This window comes from Haliotis asinina, chromosome 9 (assembly GCF_037392515.1).
Source record: "Haliotis asinina isolate JCU_RB_2024 chromosome 9, JCU_Hal_asi_v2, whole genome shotgun sequence".
Lineage (NCBI taxonomy): Eukaryota > Metazoa > Mollusca > Gastropoda > Lepetellida > Haliotidae > Haliotis > Haliotis asinina.
The window spans coordinates 13,352,153-13,371,927 of record NC_090288.1 but is presented as its reverse complement, the minus strand read 5'-3'; the positions used below and the strand labels follow the sequence as shown (position 1 = coordinate 13,371,927).

Here is a 19,775-nt window from a genome sequence, read left to right as displayed (position 1 = left end):
AACCACCACTGTATCATGGCAGGACTCACAATATATCGATTTATAATTCCTGTATGGTAATACAAGTATATATGTATCAGGTGTACAGATGTAAATATGTGAGTAACAGGAACTGTTAAAGAATCAGTTGATGCAGATTCTCCAGTATTTTCTGACTAGACATAAATAGCATAATCTGTACTGAATCCCCTAGCTAACATGCTTCTGATACTTAAGAAGAAATGATTCAGTGCTGTGATTCACCTGCTAAAAGGGAGATATGAACTTAAAAACACTGTTTCAGGGTACAAATTGAATTGCACCTTATTGTTACATTCCTGATTATACGGATCTACCATGTTATCATATATCTATTTCAAACAGAGAGAGCAATGTTAGCTTAGCCTCGCTAATATACATTTCAAAAAGAATCCTAGATAAGCAACATGATCACTACACACAATTAGCTGTGCAAGCATACCGTGCATTACACCTACAATAAGTACAGGCATGGGTATTCTGGGATGGGACATAGCGAATCCAATCGTGATGTGTCAGGACTGCCATGATGGAAACAGACGACAACCTTTGGCTTTAGTCTGCATGGCCTCCTCAGCTGGCAACCATGGCGAAGACACATGGCACCAAATGGGTAAGTGAGTGAAACACAGACTCTGACAAGGCTGAGTGAACTTGTTTGATGCAAGATTAAAAACCATGACACGACGTGTCATGGCAGCCTGTCAATAACTGACCCTGGGGTGGCAAAGAAGCAGTTTATAGTAAAACCAACAATCCACCCCATCGGGTCACACACGAAACACCTTAGTGTTCAACCTCAGAATCACTCACACATGAAACAAAGGATCTGCCACCTTCAAAAGGTTCCCTTTGCAGGAGTGAGGGTGTCCAAGTTTACTGCAGGCATGCTATGCATCTCCAAACCCTTATGACAAAGACCATGACTTCTATCCTTTAATAACACTGGTCTAGAGGCTGCATATCTAATAGCAGCTTTTCTATTACTCGTGTCATTCTTAACAGTGCTCCAGAAACGAGTCCTCTTAAACACACTAGTATACAGAAACCTGCCAAGCACAAATCAACATGGCGACAGTCCTGGTCTGGCACAGATCCACATGAAGATTCAGCAGATTGCATGTTTACATCCCACTCTCATAACATGCACCCTCCACTGTCTATAGCAATACTTAGCACGATGGCTGGCAACCAGGCTATCCTATCTCTCAAACACATGCCTTGCAACTCTGGGCATCAAATAGCATCTTAAAATGAATATTTCCAGCTGAAGAAGCAAGTTTCCCTGATTATGAGATACATACTACAAGAAAAATGTGAGGAGGTAGTGTGTTTCAGAATAAAAGAAGTTTACTAAAAGCATGAACGTGCATCTGCAGTTCTGCTTAGACCATCGACTGAAGGCAGACGTGTCAAGTTTCTTGACTTGCCAGGTTGGCCGTAGATCAGATATTGATATCCTGTTGCCAGATGCTTCAAACTAATTTGGTTTTAATGAGATGTTTTAAAACTATAGTTTATTCAGGACTAGAGTGATAACTTGCCAAGCATCTTATCTCACGTGGAAGATTTCTTCCGAAAAACACATAACAATGTATACCATTCATCTAATGTTGTAGATTTGTAATTAAGAATTTTTTGATTAATTGATATACCATAGCTGTCAATAAACAAATCTGCCGGAAATAAATCACTGGCCAGGCTAGTGGAGTGAAAATGTTTCCCCACTTTCATGCTGCTTTTAACAATATTTCAGCAGTATCATAGCAGGAGACATGAGAAATGGGTCTTCAGCGTGATGAAAGAATGCTTTAACCACTAGAGCACCCCACTGCCCTGTCTCCACTCTTAGAATGTTGTCTATACTCAACATGAGGCGTCTTTAGTACTTACTTTTATCTTTATTGACAATTCATCTGTGGCTGATAGTGCGCTGGTGTCTGTGAGAGACAGGAACCGTATCTTGTCCAGGGCATCAGATGCGTTGGAGATCAACTCTCTCAAGAAAATCTGAAAACACAGACACAGTGTCAAAGATGAAACATTGTAACAATACACTTATAAACCTTGAAAAACTAATAAATATTGCTGTTTGTGTAGTTAACTGTGCTTAGATTAGAATGTAATGACTTCCAAATATCTAAGATTTCTTTATATCTACAATTTACCATTTTGAAGATATAATTAATAACTTTAAAGCAAACACATTTAGATTGCATGTAAGAATACTGAAGATAGGATTCATCCACAAATCTTCTGTATCTCAAACTAACTAGAACCACCTCATAAAAATACAATTATAACTGTTACCATGGCAACTGCAAAGTATGAGTAACAATCACAGAAGAATGCTTACAAACTGTCGATTTTAGAGCAAAATTTTAAATACCTAGGCTTACCTTTAAATACATTTAATAATGCACCTGATACAATAAATAAAAAAGACAGCACTGATTAAGTGCAAAGTGTTTATCAAGTTTATGTGACTACAGTGTTTATCAGAGTGTGAAGCACGTTCCAAACATGTATGCATCACCATACATAAATCTGACAGGTGTTCTGTCTGTTTATCAACGTTCCTGAAGAATGTGTACATGAAAAACATGAAACTTACTTTCCCACACAAACTGTTTCATAAGACACTGATAAAAATGGTTGAGGCAAGTGCATTTAGCAGAAGTAAAACCTATATTATGTTATATATAATGAGGGGAATCCAAAACCATTTGCTGAGTCAGCAGTTTAGTAGAAATCAGGGATGAGTGAAAAAAAAAGAGGAAAATGAGGCGGGGATCTTAGGGGGTGCAGTTCTAAATGATTCACACGAATGATCCCAGTGAGATTCAATACGTGGAATTCCATGGTAAATTCTCATCCTTGAGAAATAAGCAATGAACAAAAACTGAAGCATCATGAAAATATGAATGGATATTTTTTACAACATTGTATCCATTGTCTTTACAACAACAAAAAAAGTATCACAGAAAATATTTATGATCCCAATTATAAATATATATGTTCAGTATCTTAACCAACAGATAATGCATGACACCTAACACGGCAGTTACCATGGTTTTGCTGCAATATGCTGCTACATTTGTGAAAAAATCCTGCTAAAGCATCGAATGTAATGCTTGCATATACTTGCCTTGACTCCAGCTAATAATACAACTTTCTTACAAAATGTCTCGCATTCCAAAACAGAACATAGTAGGTAGAGAAACAGGCATGAACACCAGGCTTTAGATGTCTGTTTATACTTGATCGCATCCGAAGAATTAAAGTAAATTATAGGTAGTCAAAACAGTAGCATTCAGTAACTAGAAATTCCACAAACGGAATGTGTGCAGCCGCATTACCAAACCTGTGTCAGAAGTCAGGATGAAGTATCTGGAACCCGCAATTCTCTTGACTGAGGCTATCAAAGAGCTGGCCTCCACGACAAATACTGGGTAAAGATTGAAACTTTACCTGGAGGCAAGATGCTTTTGTATCCAACAATTATTGTTTTTTTTCAGAATCATCGAAGTGAGTTATTGGTCATAAGTTGAGTAATGTTGGGCAGTAAATCTAGTTGTCAAGAAAATCATTTCCTGGAAAATGTGTTGAGGTAGATCTGGCAGAGAGAATTTCTACGCTGGTGAGCTTCTTTCATGCTTAATTAGCAGCAAATGGTGGTAATTAATGCAAGCAGACGTCAGTTTGTGTGATTGTTTGGACAGATATGTGTTCAGTGAGCATGGACAGTCAGGAATCTTCCAAAAGAGCTGACAGGTGATTACTGAAATGTATTTTACAAGACTATTTTTCTTACAGTGTCAAGCTTTTACAACCAAAGCAAGTAGTATTTTATCGCCTCAAAATTCATGCCTGATTGCCTTCTGCTTTCAACAATGTCATAGTATTTCACAGAGTCAGGCTTATGATGAAACAACAGCTAAAGCAATGTGGGATGAAAGAGACAGTGAGTTCTATTTTTACATCATCTTGGTAATATTATGTTGGTGAGGTTTTACGCCATTCTTAGCAATATTCTAGCAATATCATGGCGGGGAAACTCCAGAATTTCAGAAATAGGCTTGACACATTGTACCCATGTTTGGGGAATTCAACCTGGGTTTATGGGGTAATGAGCGAATGCTTTAACCACTTGGCTACCCCATTGCACATCATCTGACAAGCTGACCATAACAGTTTAACACGTTTCAAGGTTTTATCCAATCAGAATCAAAACCAATGACAAGGGTTTCCAACACCTCAGTGTCATTGTGGGCATCCAATCCCCAAGTTTACAGTGGCCCATATGAGGAATAACACGAATACCTCAGAGATGCAATAAGAAAAATGATCTTAAACAGCACAATGAGAAACACGTTTCGTAACACCAGTCCCCAAATTTGTGTCAAAGAGAAAACCATGATCCTAAGTACCAAAAAAACAACTTACTTCTTTGTTTTTGTAGAGTGAGTTGATGATGAGTTTCATCATACGATCCACCTCCGCTTGGAATGCAAACTTCTCTGACTGCTCTCGCAGCTCTTTCATTTGAGCAACATTTAGTCCGTCTATCTTAATGGCTTCCTCCTCCCTGAAAGAAACAAACATATGTTATCATTGCCGGTCAGTTTGTAAACAAGTTCAACATCAGCTACTCACAAGGTTGACATATATGGATGTGTTGGGTTTTAAATCTACATTCCTGTTCACATTTAATGAAGGAAGAATAAAAATAACCAGAGAGTGATACCATGAGCAACAATTCCATTGTTATACCACAGGTTGCCAAGGGTTAATACTAACAGATGCACAAATTATGCCTTGTTAAGCCCCATTAGATCGCATGTTGCATGCTGGAAGCCTAAGGTAGAACATCATGTATTCAAGATGCCAAGGAATTTTCAGATCACACAAATAAACAGCATAAAATGTCATTCATGGAAGAGATATCACCAGAGTCATGGTATTTATTTCCACTTTGAAAGGTATACTATGAAGGGACAACTTAATTTATGAGGACAGCCACATGTGACAACTCATAGACATTGCCATTTTGGTGATCCAGTTACAAACCGGTCAAGGATAATAGCAGTCTAGGATAACAGTCATCGCCTGACTAACATGCACATCCTTGCATCATCACTCATCAGGGGGGGAAACTCTGCATATGGACTTTTCAACTTAAATCAGACTTCATTAAGAACAAATATTGTTTTTATGATAGTCTGTGGTTACAAATTATGGAAGGAAAAACTGTCCATAGTTTGATAAACAAGACAGTTGCAGTGTCAGTTTTTCCTGTCTGACAACTTCAACAATTGTTTCAGTGTACCCTATAGCTCCACAGACACATCAATCATTTAGTAACCAACACTGATTCTAACCATCAGTAGCACTGGTGTACAAGATCACACTCAACCTTCCTCAGTACTAACACTGGTGTATATCAAAACTCTCCATTGCTACTGCAAATAAACTTTTCAGGCAGGCAATAAACATCCTCTTAACATTTGCAGTTATTTACTCTTCCGCAGTGGTTATTTTTGAGTTGGACTGCCATGGCTATCCATCTTGTTGCCAAGAGTTACCCCAAGGCCCTATGCCTTTGGTGAACATAAGAATGATATCCAGAGCCATGAAAAATGGCCATACAACAGCCAGATGGTTTATTTTGTCGGCAAACCAACAAACACAGGTATTTCTGCTGAATGACCCTAGCACCAAGAGACAGTCTTGTATTGTTGGGAATTACGTACAGTGGTAAAACCAGCAATGCAAGCATCTGGCTGAGTCGTAGCTATTCTGAGATGGAAGCAGTCGATACTTTAAGGGTTCAGCTGGGAAAATCATTTTAACTCTGAGTTTGATAAGATAAAGCTTTGTAAGTAACATTATTAGGCATATCTTGGCTCAGGTTGGTGGGATTCTCCAAGTGACTGAGTGGCGAAAACTTTTAATCTTGCAGGTCTTTGTGGTGGATCATATAAAACATCTACATCTTATATGAATACCAGTCATCAACTGCTAGATTAAAACTGTTCCATGGATCTGACTGCTAGAAATGTCAGTTGTAGACAACTACTTTATTGTTCTCAGAAATCAGAACATAGATGAAACACACAAGATTACATATTGAAGGCTGTCATTTTAGATAGGAATTGTATTAACTGACAATTATTTCACACATTTATACTGAAAATAGCAATAGGCTGATCCAGAGGTATGCACCGTACCCTTTGTCCTGATAGCTTAGTAAATGAACATCAAAAATGGGTGAAAATTAAGTGTGCACCCCCACTTTCTCAAAAAGCAGTATCCATCCCTGGATGTCAAAAAACTTCCTCTTGGCTTGCGTTTATTTTAAATTAAAAAAACCCAAAATCTCACTATCCTAATACTGAAGATGTCAAAAACAAATTTAAATTTCTCCATTTCTGCAAATAGCTCGTATATCTAATGATTTGAAAAGCATGCTCATATTAACAAGACAAGGGCTAAGTGATATTCCATGTATAAGTTGTTCCTTTCAAATCCCACAGTAACCTAATAACATTTTAACAAATTCATATACACCATATTCTAGATAGATATGTAAACCTATCCAGGAAAATTGATCTATGTAACATCATCCTGGTGAAAAATGTTCTATAAATCAATTCACTGCAAATTAACTTGCACAACTCGTATAAACCACTGAGTATAAATCCCTCATGTCAAGTAAATACTCAATGGCAACCACAGCAACCAGTTGTTCACCATGGATACCAAATGATTTACATATATTTCCACTTCAATACTCTTTTGTAGTCAGTAGAGTTTCACATTTTTATCAGAAGAATGCACGCAGGATGACAGCAAGTAACCAAAAAATCATATCCCCACGACGAATAAAACAATCTTCGGCTTGATGGGCACTGACTAACCATATCAAAGAGACAGATGGTGTGGAACAATTTTGCTTGTTGCTCAACAGTACACCCAGCTAATATCCACCAGTTAGGCAGCGATTTCTAAATAATCGAGTCTGGACCAGACAATCCAGTGATAAACATCATGAGCATTTGGATACACATTTTGGATACAATGGAGTGACAACCAGGTCAGGGATTTAATTTTACGCCTTTTACAAAATTCCAGGAATATCATGGTGGGAAACACCAGAAATGGGCTTCACACATTAAAACCATGTTCGGAATCAACCCCCGGTCTTTGGCCTGATGAGTGAAAGCTTTAAGTTTAACTACTTGGCTACCTCACCATCCCACTACATAATACTAATAATCAGTAGTTGAACTTATAATATCATTAGTCATGGATAACAGGCCTAAGTGTTCCTGTATTCTCTCACTGTTCTAAGACCTGTGTGTTTGTTGTCTTCATGTGGAATACATAACAGATGAGATTCTGCAAATGTTCCAACTCTGCGATCTCAGCACCAATGTATTTGCCATGCTGTGACACAGTCCAGGTAACATGAGAAATACTGCATGCCATATAACCATTATCACCACTGGAACTGGTACTATTTTCCACACAACTATTACCAATGTTGGGAATGGCACCATGTTCCACACAACTTTAACGGGCATTACACAAGACCATTATCAGTATCATAAATAATATTGTAGTCTACACAAACATTTTCAGTGGCAATAATGGTACTATATTCGACACAACAGAATTATGTTATTGGAATTCTGACATTTAACTCTCATGACACTGACCATTGCTTTTTTTCATATCTGCAAAGACAACTGTTTAGTGAGGTACAGTACACATAAAAACTTATGGAAGTACAACATGTTTGAAAGATTAGAAACCACATGTGCAAGTGATGAAAATTGCCTTTCATTTCACTTACTTGTCAAACCATATCTTTATCCTCGAACCAAACGGTAAGGAAAATGAGTTTCCGACACTGAAAAAGTTATCAGTTGTATCTATGGCCTTGACATTTCAGGTAACTGAAATTCACCCTACATGAAAGAAAGCCTGCACCAGTAAATTCTCAAGAGGCAAAATCAGTTAAGCAACCATGTATTTTCTCTAGTCTCTAGTGAGTGATCCAAGACAAGTCCTGGTCTAAGCAGATAGGCTATTCTCTGGAGATGTTACTTCACCAAACAGAATTTTACTGGACACAGGCTTCAGACTAAAGACTAATAGTGAAATAGTGCACTGTGCTTTATGATGTGATATTACGTTTACACATGAACAGCAACTCTTTTCGTACAACAAATTCTACTTCATTCCATTGTGGCATTATAGATATTTTTTGTCCACACATTCTATGCATAATTCAAACATTTCAGCATCGCGTGAAACCAAGCATCTCAAAACTTGCACAACAAAAAAAAACCTCCAACCTAAACACCAGGTTAATTTGTTCGTCTTGTGGTGCCGTTCCAAAATGACAAACACAATAAAGAGACTGTTGTCTTATTTCTCCTCGGCACATGTGACCTTAACACACAAGAACAATGCTCAGCGTTCTTGCTCGGGCCAGCATTCTACTGTGGTAATTTACACAAGCCAGGTAGCAGTGTATTTTTGGCAGAGGGAACCTCTAGTCAAAGCACTAGCAGTGTTGGAAGAACAGAACAGTGTACAGCCGGCACTCACTGTGTGAGTGGCCAAACTTGGGCAGATATCGTGTTGCATGCCGCACAGTGATACGCAGTGTATACACTCGCTATTGGGGTGCTACCCAGCTGGTTCAACTTCTACTGTGGTAGCAGCAGAAATGTGCAATATAGACCAGGTGTTATTAAATACTGAGCTCACATGTTTAAGCATGGATTTAATATGGAACCTTGGTTGTCTACTATGGCAAAAGTTCATACGACACCGTTGAACAGTGAGACAGTCTTGGGGTGCTTGACATTTGCTGCCATTGTTTTGCATCTGGTGCAAACACCAAACCACCAAAAAAACCATCTCACCCCCACCATCCACAAGCCTATCCTACATCCCATCCCTTTTACATCCCTAAACTCACTCACTTTCAACATTGGGGCACATTATATGGATGCCCTGACTGCTTTGCCATTTTTCCCAATAACTTTAAACCATTATTTCAGCTTAATTTTGATTAAATTTCGAATCTGCTACACATAATGCCTGAAAATTGAGGGAACTTGAGTCAGCCATTACTTGTGCAAAACGTGCTATAGAGAAATTCCGCTTTTCAGACAGGAGCGTCACTGTTATTTGTTTTCAGGGTCAATGACCCCAAGACTTCCAGCATGCAATGTAAGGTCTGATGGATTTCAACATGGCATGGCATGGCGTGGCGCACGTGTGTGTGTGTGTGTGGTGTCATAGAACAGTGCGCTGTTCATGGTATCTGTAGTAGTATCAAGCCAGACATTTGCTGGTTTTATAGTTCTAGCCCACATAATGAAAACAAGAACATGACTAACAGTGTTGACTGACCCTAGCAGTATTTGTTTTATCCCTTGAATGTCCATCAACAACAAGTACCACTTTTTAACACATGCTCATATCATGCATGGTCATCAAACAACAGGTCTTCTGATCTCTGGATAGACACTGTATTGTTGGACAACAGATGTTTGAGTAATCAATAAACACGCTTATGGATATGACTGGTATATAATCATAAATCATAAATTATGTAGAAGAATCAATAAATAAAAAATGAAAAAACAAATGTTATAAAGTAGCCACGAGTATGTTGATAAGATAAAGATACACAGACATATTTCAGACATAAATAAACCCTGTTTATTCGTGGATGAGTTTTATTTGTAAATATTCTCATCATATCACAAAGACACTTGGAAAAAAACTTGGAACCTTTATAATGGGCATGAACTTGGACCTTTGACACAAACATAAACCAGAAAACCTCAGGATCTCACTGCCAGAAGCCAAAAGAGAACCATTTTCCCTTCCACTGGAAGCAGCCATTGGCAATCCCACCACATCAGGTGGTAGACATCAAGCAGCCATTATCCTTAACTGCTTTCTCATCAAGGATGGTCAAACATATTAGCCACTTTCTCATGACTACAAGTCTGGGAGCAATGTTTGATAATTGTAACTGGTTTAAGGGTTGTTGCATCTCTAGGTAACCATTCTGGGCTTGACTCCAGATGGGTGGACACCCTAGGATGCACAGTCAAGGTTGGAAGGGGGTAGTCATTTAATCTTCCACCTTAATAGATCACTGAACTACAAGACACAGGTGCAGGGATACAGAAACAGTGCATCAAACATCTTAGTTTCATGGCAATGTTTCACAAGAGAATAATAACTAGGTTCTAGGACTGTCCATTTGTTCAATTACTTGATTTGGACATTTTGATCTGTGACAAAGAAAACACAGAAAGCATCCTTAACCCTCTTTGGGTTATTGTATATACTACTCAAACAGGATATATAAAATCTACAAAGTAAAGTACACACTAATAACACATTTATCAATTCAGTGTGTAATTGTTTATTCAATCAAGTTGGCAGACATTTCAACTTCGTCTATCAGAATGACAGATGTCTGTAGTGCCAAGAAAAAACAATGATATCTGAATACATATTTTATTCACACTGCTTAAAAAATTGGGTTACCAGAATTCAAGGGTTGTTCACATAATTGAGACATTTTCTTAAAGACCGTTTCATGACTGAAAACTTGCCTATAGCATGATGAAGATTAACTGTTTCATGTTCTCTTAACATTCTAAAATAACCATACTCCATAAGTCAAAACGAAAACTAAAAACCATCTCTGTATGACTGAATAGAGCACTGATCTTGCTCTCTCTCAACAAGCACCTACGACAGAAATTGTAAATATTTTCAGAGCCATGTGAAAACGACTATACATCTATCTGCAGGACATGACCTATTTCGCAAATCTACTTAAACCATAAGCATGATATAGGATAATTTATTGAAAGCTTTCAAATCCTGTTCTTACAAGCTCCATCAGCAAATAACAGCCGGCCAAGACTCTCTACAAAGATCAATATTACATGTGCTAAACATGTTAAATGCTGACTATGCAGCAAGAAATTCACACATCCCACTCTACGCAGTTGCCAAAGCCTCGTGCATTGTATGCACATCGACACCAGCAACACTCGTAAACTTAAAAATAACATCTATAACGATATCTGGCATGCCTGCCTTCACAGTCTGCTTGGACCAAAGTCGCCACTATTTGGGGGAAATCTGTCAAATGTCAGGAACATACAATATTGGCAATGACTACAGTGGTATTTCAAGAAGTAGCAAGCTGAAATACTGTCATGCTATGCTACAGACATTATGGTTTTTTGTGGTACCTAGTAATCAAAAACAAGCTTTTAGTCTAACTGGGTCAATTTATTATCCTACCCATGGCAATATAGACAGTGTTTTTTGATGTTGAACTCATAGTAAGTAATCACAACAGACAATCAGATGATTTCCTATGTGAGCATCAATCTAGATTTGACACACAACCATGCATCAATCAAGTCAATGATCAGGAGCTGCGAACAGTAAGTTAGATTCACTAAATCTTATAATCTGCGCAACGATAACAATGATACAAAAATGAAAACAATCTTTCAAATCCAATCATTTCACCATCTCTTAATAACTTGCAATTCATTATTTTGTATATGTATTCCAATATGCTTGCTTTCAAACAAACCAATGCATATTTCCCGCTTCTACGGTTAAAAAACATGACAAATGTAAATATCATTATCAAAGCGAAGATCGGATGTTCTGACAGGCTCCAGACACAAGAGGTTAATTACAGGTGAGCTTCCATGTTGCTAATACCCTGACAGCCTAGGCAAGCATATGTAGCTAGTAGCCACGGAACATCAAAGTAGCCAATCGCCAGAGTTGATTACAAACACATGTTAATGGTGCACTGCCAAGAACATCAACCAAAGCTGTTGGATGAAACTTAACTGCTCTGCTGGAAATTACAACACCAAAAAATGAAAACATTATTTCTAGCAGAAGGACTCACTAACCTTGATCATGATCATACTGGATGCACGTATCATATTTCAACATCATTGTTAATTTATTTAGTTTGTTAATTTTTATTCCTTTCATTACTTTATTTATTTCTCCTTATTGTTTTCTTATTTCTTTTCGGTTTTTCGGTTTCATAATTGCAATTAGCATTATTTCAATGAGTGTGTTTAGTTTTATGTCGCACTCAGCAATATTCCAGCTATTTGGTGGCAGTCTGTAAATGAGTTTGGACCAGACAATCCAGTGATCAACAGCATGAGCATCAAACTGCACAACTGAGAACTGATGACATGTGTCAACCAAGTCAGCGAGCCTGACCAATGGAATAATGTTCACCACAAATAACATTCCCCGAATCTCCCAACTTAAAACCTGGATAGTTGGAAAAGACTATTTCCATGGTAACAAACAAATTTAAAGCCCTGCCTCCACTAAGACAGCAAAATTTCCGGAATATGTAATATGTCAGGTTCCTGTCATGAATTGAAGTGAAAGATCAGGTTCAGAAACGTAAAATAACCATGCACTAATCCATGTGTTTTGAAACCACTGGTCCCAGTAATCAGCAAGACAGGTTTGGACAGTAGATGAACAAGACCAGACAAGCCTTAATCATTTCCTTGTGTTTAGATTGGCAAGTCACTGTACACCAACCTGTTAGTTTGTTCTGTGGGAATTCCACTTTAGAAAAATATGAATTGGTTCCCCTTGGTTAACACCACACTGGCACAGTCTAGCTATATGGTGAGTTGTCAACTGACCACAGTGCACTGTAGCTGTAAAGAAGCGAGTTTAATTCTACTCTGTTTTAAGCAACATTTCAGCAACATCACAGCAGGATACACCTCAAAAGGCATTACACAATGCACCATGTGGGGAATCGAACCCGGTTTTCAACATGACGAGCGATCACTTTAACAATCAGGCTACCCCATCAACCTGCTTTCACTGAAGGCAAGTTGTCAGTGCTGACCAAAGTGTATTGGTGGGCCACAATATCTGACAAGGTTGATCACCGAGTACATATTCACTGATGACAAGAATCTGTGTTCATGGTATCAAACACTTGTTCATGTTTGATTAAAGACTAACAATGATGACTGATATTGCTCTTAATGCAGCAACAAAATGATAAAGAACAATGTGATAATAACATTCTAAGAACATTCCACTTAATACTGCAACATTCCAACTATATGACAACATTCCAAAATCCTGCCAACATGATCAATCAGCTGTGTGCTTCAGGCAAAATAGTGACTGAAACATCTCATGAGTACACTTGCAAATCTACCATCACAGTTATTGTGGTGTTTTCTGCCCCAGAATCTTTGGGGCTTGTACAAGTGTTGAATCTACAGGTTGTGAAAGTTTGATAAATGTAAGGTAGAAACATACAATCAAGGATTGGGATAAAGAACTTTGACAATGGGCCACTTTCAGGATTATTAGCCATTTTCGGAATTTAGAAAGGGATACTCCCCTTCTATCAACAGTAAACTTCAAAATTTAAATGGGCCATTTTTTATTCTTATGTGCAAAATGGCCCGTCTTTCCCTATCCCTGTACAATTGTGACAATCACCTTTGAACGGCTTCATCGTCAGTCCTGGACCCTTCTCTAGACTTGCCCAAGTCGTCACTAACCTTCTCCTCCCCCTCTGCATCGTCTGCTGCTGATACAGCTGGAACACAAATCAGGCACAATTAGGGAAGTTCTGAAGAACACATAATTAATTGTATACCTCATGACAGCAAGTGTCATGTTTCCATGGAGTCATATCAAGATACAGTTATTAGTGGTTCTCCATGTCTTTTTCACATAACATATCCTCCCATGAATGTAACGTGTTGCATGACAAGGTCTTGTTTTCATGAATATACAGTGTTTCAGGACTTCATAAGGTGAATCAAGTCGTTGTTCATCATTTGTTTTGTTATTACTTCAGATTGAAGCGATCCAACACCTATATTCCTATTATCAACATCATTTGCTTCTGTCTTTCCTGCTGTGTTGACATTGAAAACATGGATATATTGTTAATCAAAACAAACTTCCTGTCCATGGAAACTAAGGAGTTTAAAATAGGAGTATTAGGACATTTGCACAAAATAAGTCACCTGGACAATGCTACCATATTAGTTTTCGAGTGTATGACATGAACTAAGATTGGGTAGTTGCTTATTTCATGCTGCACTGGGCAATATTCCAGCCATGTGGTGGCAAGCTGTAAATAACAGTTACACCAGACAATCCAGTGACCAACAGCATGAGCATCAATCTATGCATTTGGGATACAATGACAGGTGTCAACCAAGTCATAAGCCTGACCACCTGATCCCGTTCGTCACTGCTTATGACAAGCACAGGTTGCTCAAGATAATTCTGCCCCAGATCTTCACAGGTTCATGAAATAGGAAATCTGCAGAGTCCCTTACACTGATGTGATCTGACACAAACTACAGATCAGGGACTAAATATCAGACTACAACCACATTAAGTTCAACAATACACCATTGACAAGTTTTTCACACTACTATGGCTTAACATTGTTATTTATCATGAAAAAAATAATACAAAATAAAAAAAACAACAACCATCAACTAGAGGAAAAAACACTTATTAATCTGTATATTTGGTCAGCAGACATGCAAAACAACAAATAAAAACTACAAACATACTTTACACCTTATCTGCAAATATGAAAAATCTAGTTCACTTGTAATCTATCTTCAGGTCACATGTATAATTATCTCCAAAATGGCTGACAAATCACAAAAAAAAAAGATCCAAACTGCTGACAACCTTTTTCACTGATCATAAAGTTTGTTACATTTGCTGAACAACAGAGCAGAAATGATGCATAGTCACCATGGCGATCAGCCAAGTGTTGTAGCATCATTATTCAGCCTGGCTTACATCACCCAGCTGGATAGTCTACACTCAGTTTGAGCTGAGTGCTCTGAAGAGAAGGCACCAAGTCCAGCAATTAACCCTTTGTCATATTGTGTTGGGTGCAGACTACACAATGGCACTATCAGATATCATGCTGGTAGAAACTGATTACTGAGTAACATAACACATGAAATTAGAAAAAGACACTAACAAATCAGATTTATCTACTTCTTAAGATTGATTTAAATGCTAATCTGATTTTAGGTAACCTTTAAATTAACCATTATTTGCAGAAAGGGTGGTCTTTGAAATATTTGATCAAATGTAACTGTTGACAATGAAGCAATATGTTGTATGTGAGAGTTAAGTTTTTAAACATACTTTAATTTTTGAAATCTACTTCCAGTAGGACTTCCAGTAGAACATGGTTCTACTATTTTAAGTAATTCTGACCACCCTCTTTCAAAGTCTCATGTATACAGTGATCACAAAGACCTACGGTAATCACCTAAACAATGCATTTTCAGAGATCAGTTTAAAAGAACGCTGATTGACAAATTCAAAATTCTGTTAAACTATTTCACTGAAAATTGAATGAACAGTGAACATACTTGAATGAAGGAGTAAGCATTAACTCCGAAATGTTGTGTTCTCTCATAAAGAAGTTGATATCCATAAAAATCTTCATTCTTATGTATTTTCACTTCTAAATGACATTCAAAGAAGTGAACATACTTGGATTTTAAGGTTGATAGTGTGTCAAGTTCATATACTCTTATAACAGGTTTGTACATGAACAATGAACCAACACCTTCATTATCGGTGAATTCAAAACATTCAAACAATTTTTTTCCGTTTCAAAATTCTTTTAACAGTGTGTAAAATGTTAATCTAGCCTAATCTAAACATTTGTTCCCAATGTTGTTTGTCTTAGGCTCGAAGGATCAACGTGGAACCACATTAACCCCGCCCCTTTGTTAGTGACACATGTCTTCAGCATTACTTCTTTGAGTTGACTGACATGCACATTATTGTCTCGCCTGTGCCTGTACATAAGTTATTTTGGGCATCATCCCACGAAACGATCTGCAAGTAGTCAAAGATTCTGCTGCCAAATCAGCACGCTACCTATGGTACCGGACCTAATGCAAGAAATGTCATTCGATACGCGTTTTCGTACACGCATGCCGGACCAGTTCAACGAAAACACGTGTCTTTCGCAGTGAAATTAACTTACCAGCAACGAAAAGAAGGCCTATAATTCCTAATACGAAGAGCTTTTTCATTTTTATCCAAGGAAACCCACTCCTTCGTCTCCTGGTAGGACTAGGAGAGGTTCTGTTTCGATGTTCTACGTGTAGACGACGGTGTGTCCTTGCCTCACTCGGCAGAGCAACTTTTAGGGAATTCCCTTCCGCTGTGTGATCAACCAATGAAATATGACCACATATAGAAAATTGACCAATCAAATTGAACCAAGTACGAGTCTTCGGCACGACTTGGCCCAACTTGATTGGTTGATTGCAAAATACTACGTGTAAGGCACCTAATAACAGCATGGCTACGACAACACATCTTCGATTGAAAATTAATATCCTGTACTCGTTTGATGGTATTATGAATCGGATTCGTCCTGCCCTTACCACTCAGAGGGGTTTTGTTCATTCAGATATGACTATCTGTATTTATATCTGCTAATATTTGCATTTGCCGAAGTGTATTTGCCAAAGTTCGTTTTGCCGATACCGATAACAGCCATGATACTGGAGGATGAATTACCAGTGTCTTTCTGAATATAATCAAACACCATGACAACGGATGCGCCGCGTAGATAAGGCTCTGACACTTAAAACATTTATTATTTCTAACACATGTTGCTAGAATATGATTGGGATTGTAATTTTAAAATGCCATTATGGCCATACATGTATTTATAATTTAATGCATATTTTTTCACGTGTTATTTTGTCTTGTTGTTTGTTTCATTGTTGGTGTTGGTTGTGGGGCTGCAGTCAACAAGTTTCCTGCTATGTGGTGGCGGTCTCCACAAAATGTACCGTCTGGACCACACAACCCAGCATTCAACAGCTTGAGCATCGATCTACGAAACTGAGATACTTAGCTTGTCAACCAAAATAATCAGCGAGAGCATTTTGTATGGGATACTATGAGCGTGTTCGCATGCGTGTGTTGTGGCACATGCGTGCATGCTTGGGTTCGTTGGTATGTAAACCGAACCTTAAAACGAAACTGAACAAAATATCAAAAATCAAAACTCGGTCAATAAGTCATGAAAACATTTCATACAGGCAGCAAACTCCTGGTCTTATTTGTTTTATTCGCTGGAACAGTTGCTGGCCTCATGATCAGAACAGGTCTATTTTTCACTATCATGTAACATTGATTCCTAACTGCCAAGACATAAGATTCGTATTTGTTATTTAAGCCCTATTATACATGGGTAGGTGTTCCGTTCCAAACATAAACTGGACAAGCGTTTGCTTAGTCAGGGAGACTATATACAGATTGTAGTAGATTATCCCTGGTTTTGTAAGCGTTTACGTTTGCCTTTTCCCAGTTATTTTCAGTATTTACAGTTTGAAAAAAGTGTTGCACGTACGTATTATCAGCGTTTGCGAATATTCCTTTATCCACCCCTCCAGTATCCGTGACATTTGTAGGACTTGACAAAATCAATAAAAGCCACCAGTCAAATATTTTCTTGAATAATTTACTACGGAACACAGTCATTGTGACAGATGTAGAAGAATTGACAGAGATGTTTATTGATTTCTTTAATATTATATATAGCTCAGAACATGTTAACATGCCACACAAATCCCTCAATCCATTACCAGATAGAGCAACACATATGTATTTGTAGTCATACGCCATGGGAAGAGGGTTACAGTTCATACTGAAGTCGCGGTGGCTGAGCCGGCTAGACCGCTGACTTTGTGTGCTGGCGATTAGGTGCCTGACTCAGAGGGTGCGGGTTCGAATCCCGGATGGGACTCAACCCAAAAAAGTACTAGAATTTGTACTTTGCTGAGAAAGTGAAATCCCAAATATGACATATGTTGCATTTGACCACTTTCTAAATGGCATCGTGTAATCAAAGCGTAATCATTTTAACAGACACATTTCGCAGTGTATTTTAATCACGAGAATAACCTAAACCGTTCGATAGTATCATGTAGTTGTTTGACGTAAACAAAGTAAAGAATTCAAGTTTTATACCATTTAATAATCTTGTCTTATGAGACAGTTTTCTCATGAATGTGGTGAATATGTTCAGTCTGATTTAGTTTTGGTCCATCTAAATTTACGTGACGGTAATCTGTACATCAATATATTGCGCACTTGAAAATGGAATAAGTTCTGGCAAAGGTCTGAAGTAACAGAACTGGACAATCAAGCCTTAATCGAAAGCCTTAAATGAAGCAAGTCTATATTTCCTCAGGTTCTCTGGTCTCCCTGGCGATCCTTTTCAGTTAAAATGTTTTTGTTACTATCAAAATTATATATATTCAGACTGGCCTAAGATCTACACTACGTTCTTTCGTGGTGCGCGTTACCATAGTCTGATTCGTTCGTTTGTTCGTTCGTTCATTCATTCATGGTGAACCCCTTATTTTTCTCTACAGCTTCGTGTGTTGCAGTGTGCTGAAGGGAAATTCTCGCTGTTTTTCTACCTAGATCTACTTAGCTACATAGCATGACTATTTTGTCGTCAAGGTAACCAAATACATGAAATCAACTAGACAGAAACGCTCAACAACAAAAATGAATTGCATTTCTAAAATAGAAAATCAGGTTTAATCACGGCTGATGAGATAACAAAATTCTTCAGTATGTAATGAACGTTATCATTAAAAACCCATTTTGATCCGAATTATACGATATTTTTCTGACCCCATTCTTATTCTGTTATCATGCTGATCAAAAGAGTGCTTTCAGCTGTGACATATCGGCTTAGAATGATCTCAAGCTATCGGCTTTTATCAGCTGACGTGTCACCTTCAGAAGACGTTGCCTTGATTTTATGTATGTTTCAATGTTCAAACACCATTGAACTTGCAAATACATCATCAGCATAATTTTTAATTGTCTCCTTTAAGAACCCGTCGGTTTAAAAATTGGTGCTTATTACAATTTTGCACATATGTCGACAGAGGGTTTTGTAAATGTTATATGTAGTGCTGGAACTGGTATCCTATATATAGATCTCGACCTTGTTTTAAGCACGTACCGTTACTCTACGGAGAAGCCGGTCTCGTGCCGAAGATTACCGAAGATTACTATCCCACAATTCCTGTTGTGACCCCGCTTCACAATCATTTCCGGGGCGTCTGCTAGTTAGTGTACACAGTGTGCATGGTGATATGAATGATCGATCAGGAATATCAACAGGTTGGAGAATCCTCAATGGCGCCTGATATGAATACGGAATATTTATGAAAGATACAGGTATTTGATATCTATGATGACCTGACAATATTTTTATGTCATACTTTATCAAATTTCTTTTGAGCATTAGGCCTCAGATTTAGACTGGGCCTTGTAAAGTTTTGTTGACACGAGAGTCACTTTACATAGTGACATAGTACTGTGGGCAACATAACTGATTCAAACTCATTGGGCATAGGAACCACTTTGAATAGCTTACTATTTATGACCAGTCTCTTGCAATGTATGTATTGAAGCACATGCGTTAGATTTAATATTTTCATTTATTATTAAATAATCGACATGTTGATTTAACACTCTCACTCTCACAGTCCCAGAACCACATTATTGTCCCTACTGACCGGCCCTTCCTGCAATGCTACAGCCGTGAATGAGTGAGAGTGAAGTTAGTT

The 19,775-nt window shown here is 38.0% G+C and overlaps 2 protein-coding genes across 2 annotated transcripts in view; one reads left to right on the top strand and one right to left on the bottom strand.

Moving 5' to 3' along the window:
* LOC137296597 (uncharacterized) overlaps nucleotides 1–16,345 on the bottom strand; it is a 43,442-nt gene extending 27,097 nt beyond the window's left edge. The window contains exons 1-4 of the mRNA XM_067828410.1: nucleotides 16,151–16,345; nucleotides 13,603–13,702; nucleotides 4,465–4,606; nucleotides 1,912–2,028 (exon numbers count right to left, since the gene is read on the bottom strand). Coding sequence (XP_067684511.1) covers nucleotides 1,912–2,028; nucleotides 4,465–4,606; nucleotides 13,603–13,702; nucleotides 16,151–16,199 — 408 coding nt within the window. The 5' untranslated portion in view covers nucleotides 16,200–16,345. The remainder of the gene's footprint in view (nucleotides 1–1,911; nucleotides 2,029–4,464; nucleotides 4,607–13,602; nucleotides 13,703–16,150) is intronic.
* Nucleotides 16,346–19,306: 2,961 nt separating this feature from the next.
* Nucleotides 19,307–19,775, top strand: part of LOC137296259 (tetratricopeptide repeat protein 41-like) — a 53,135-nt gene continuing 52,666 nt past the window's right edge. The window contains exon 1 of the mRNA XM_067828009.1: nucleotides 19,307–19,383. The gene's annotated coding sequence lies outside the window, so the exon portion shown is untranslated. The remainder of the gene's footprint in view (nucleotides 19,384–19,775) is intronic.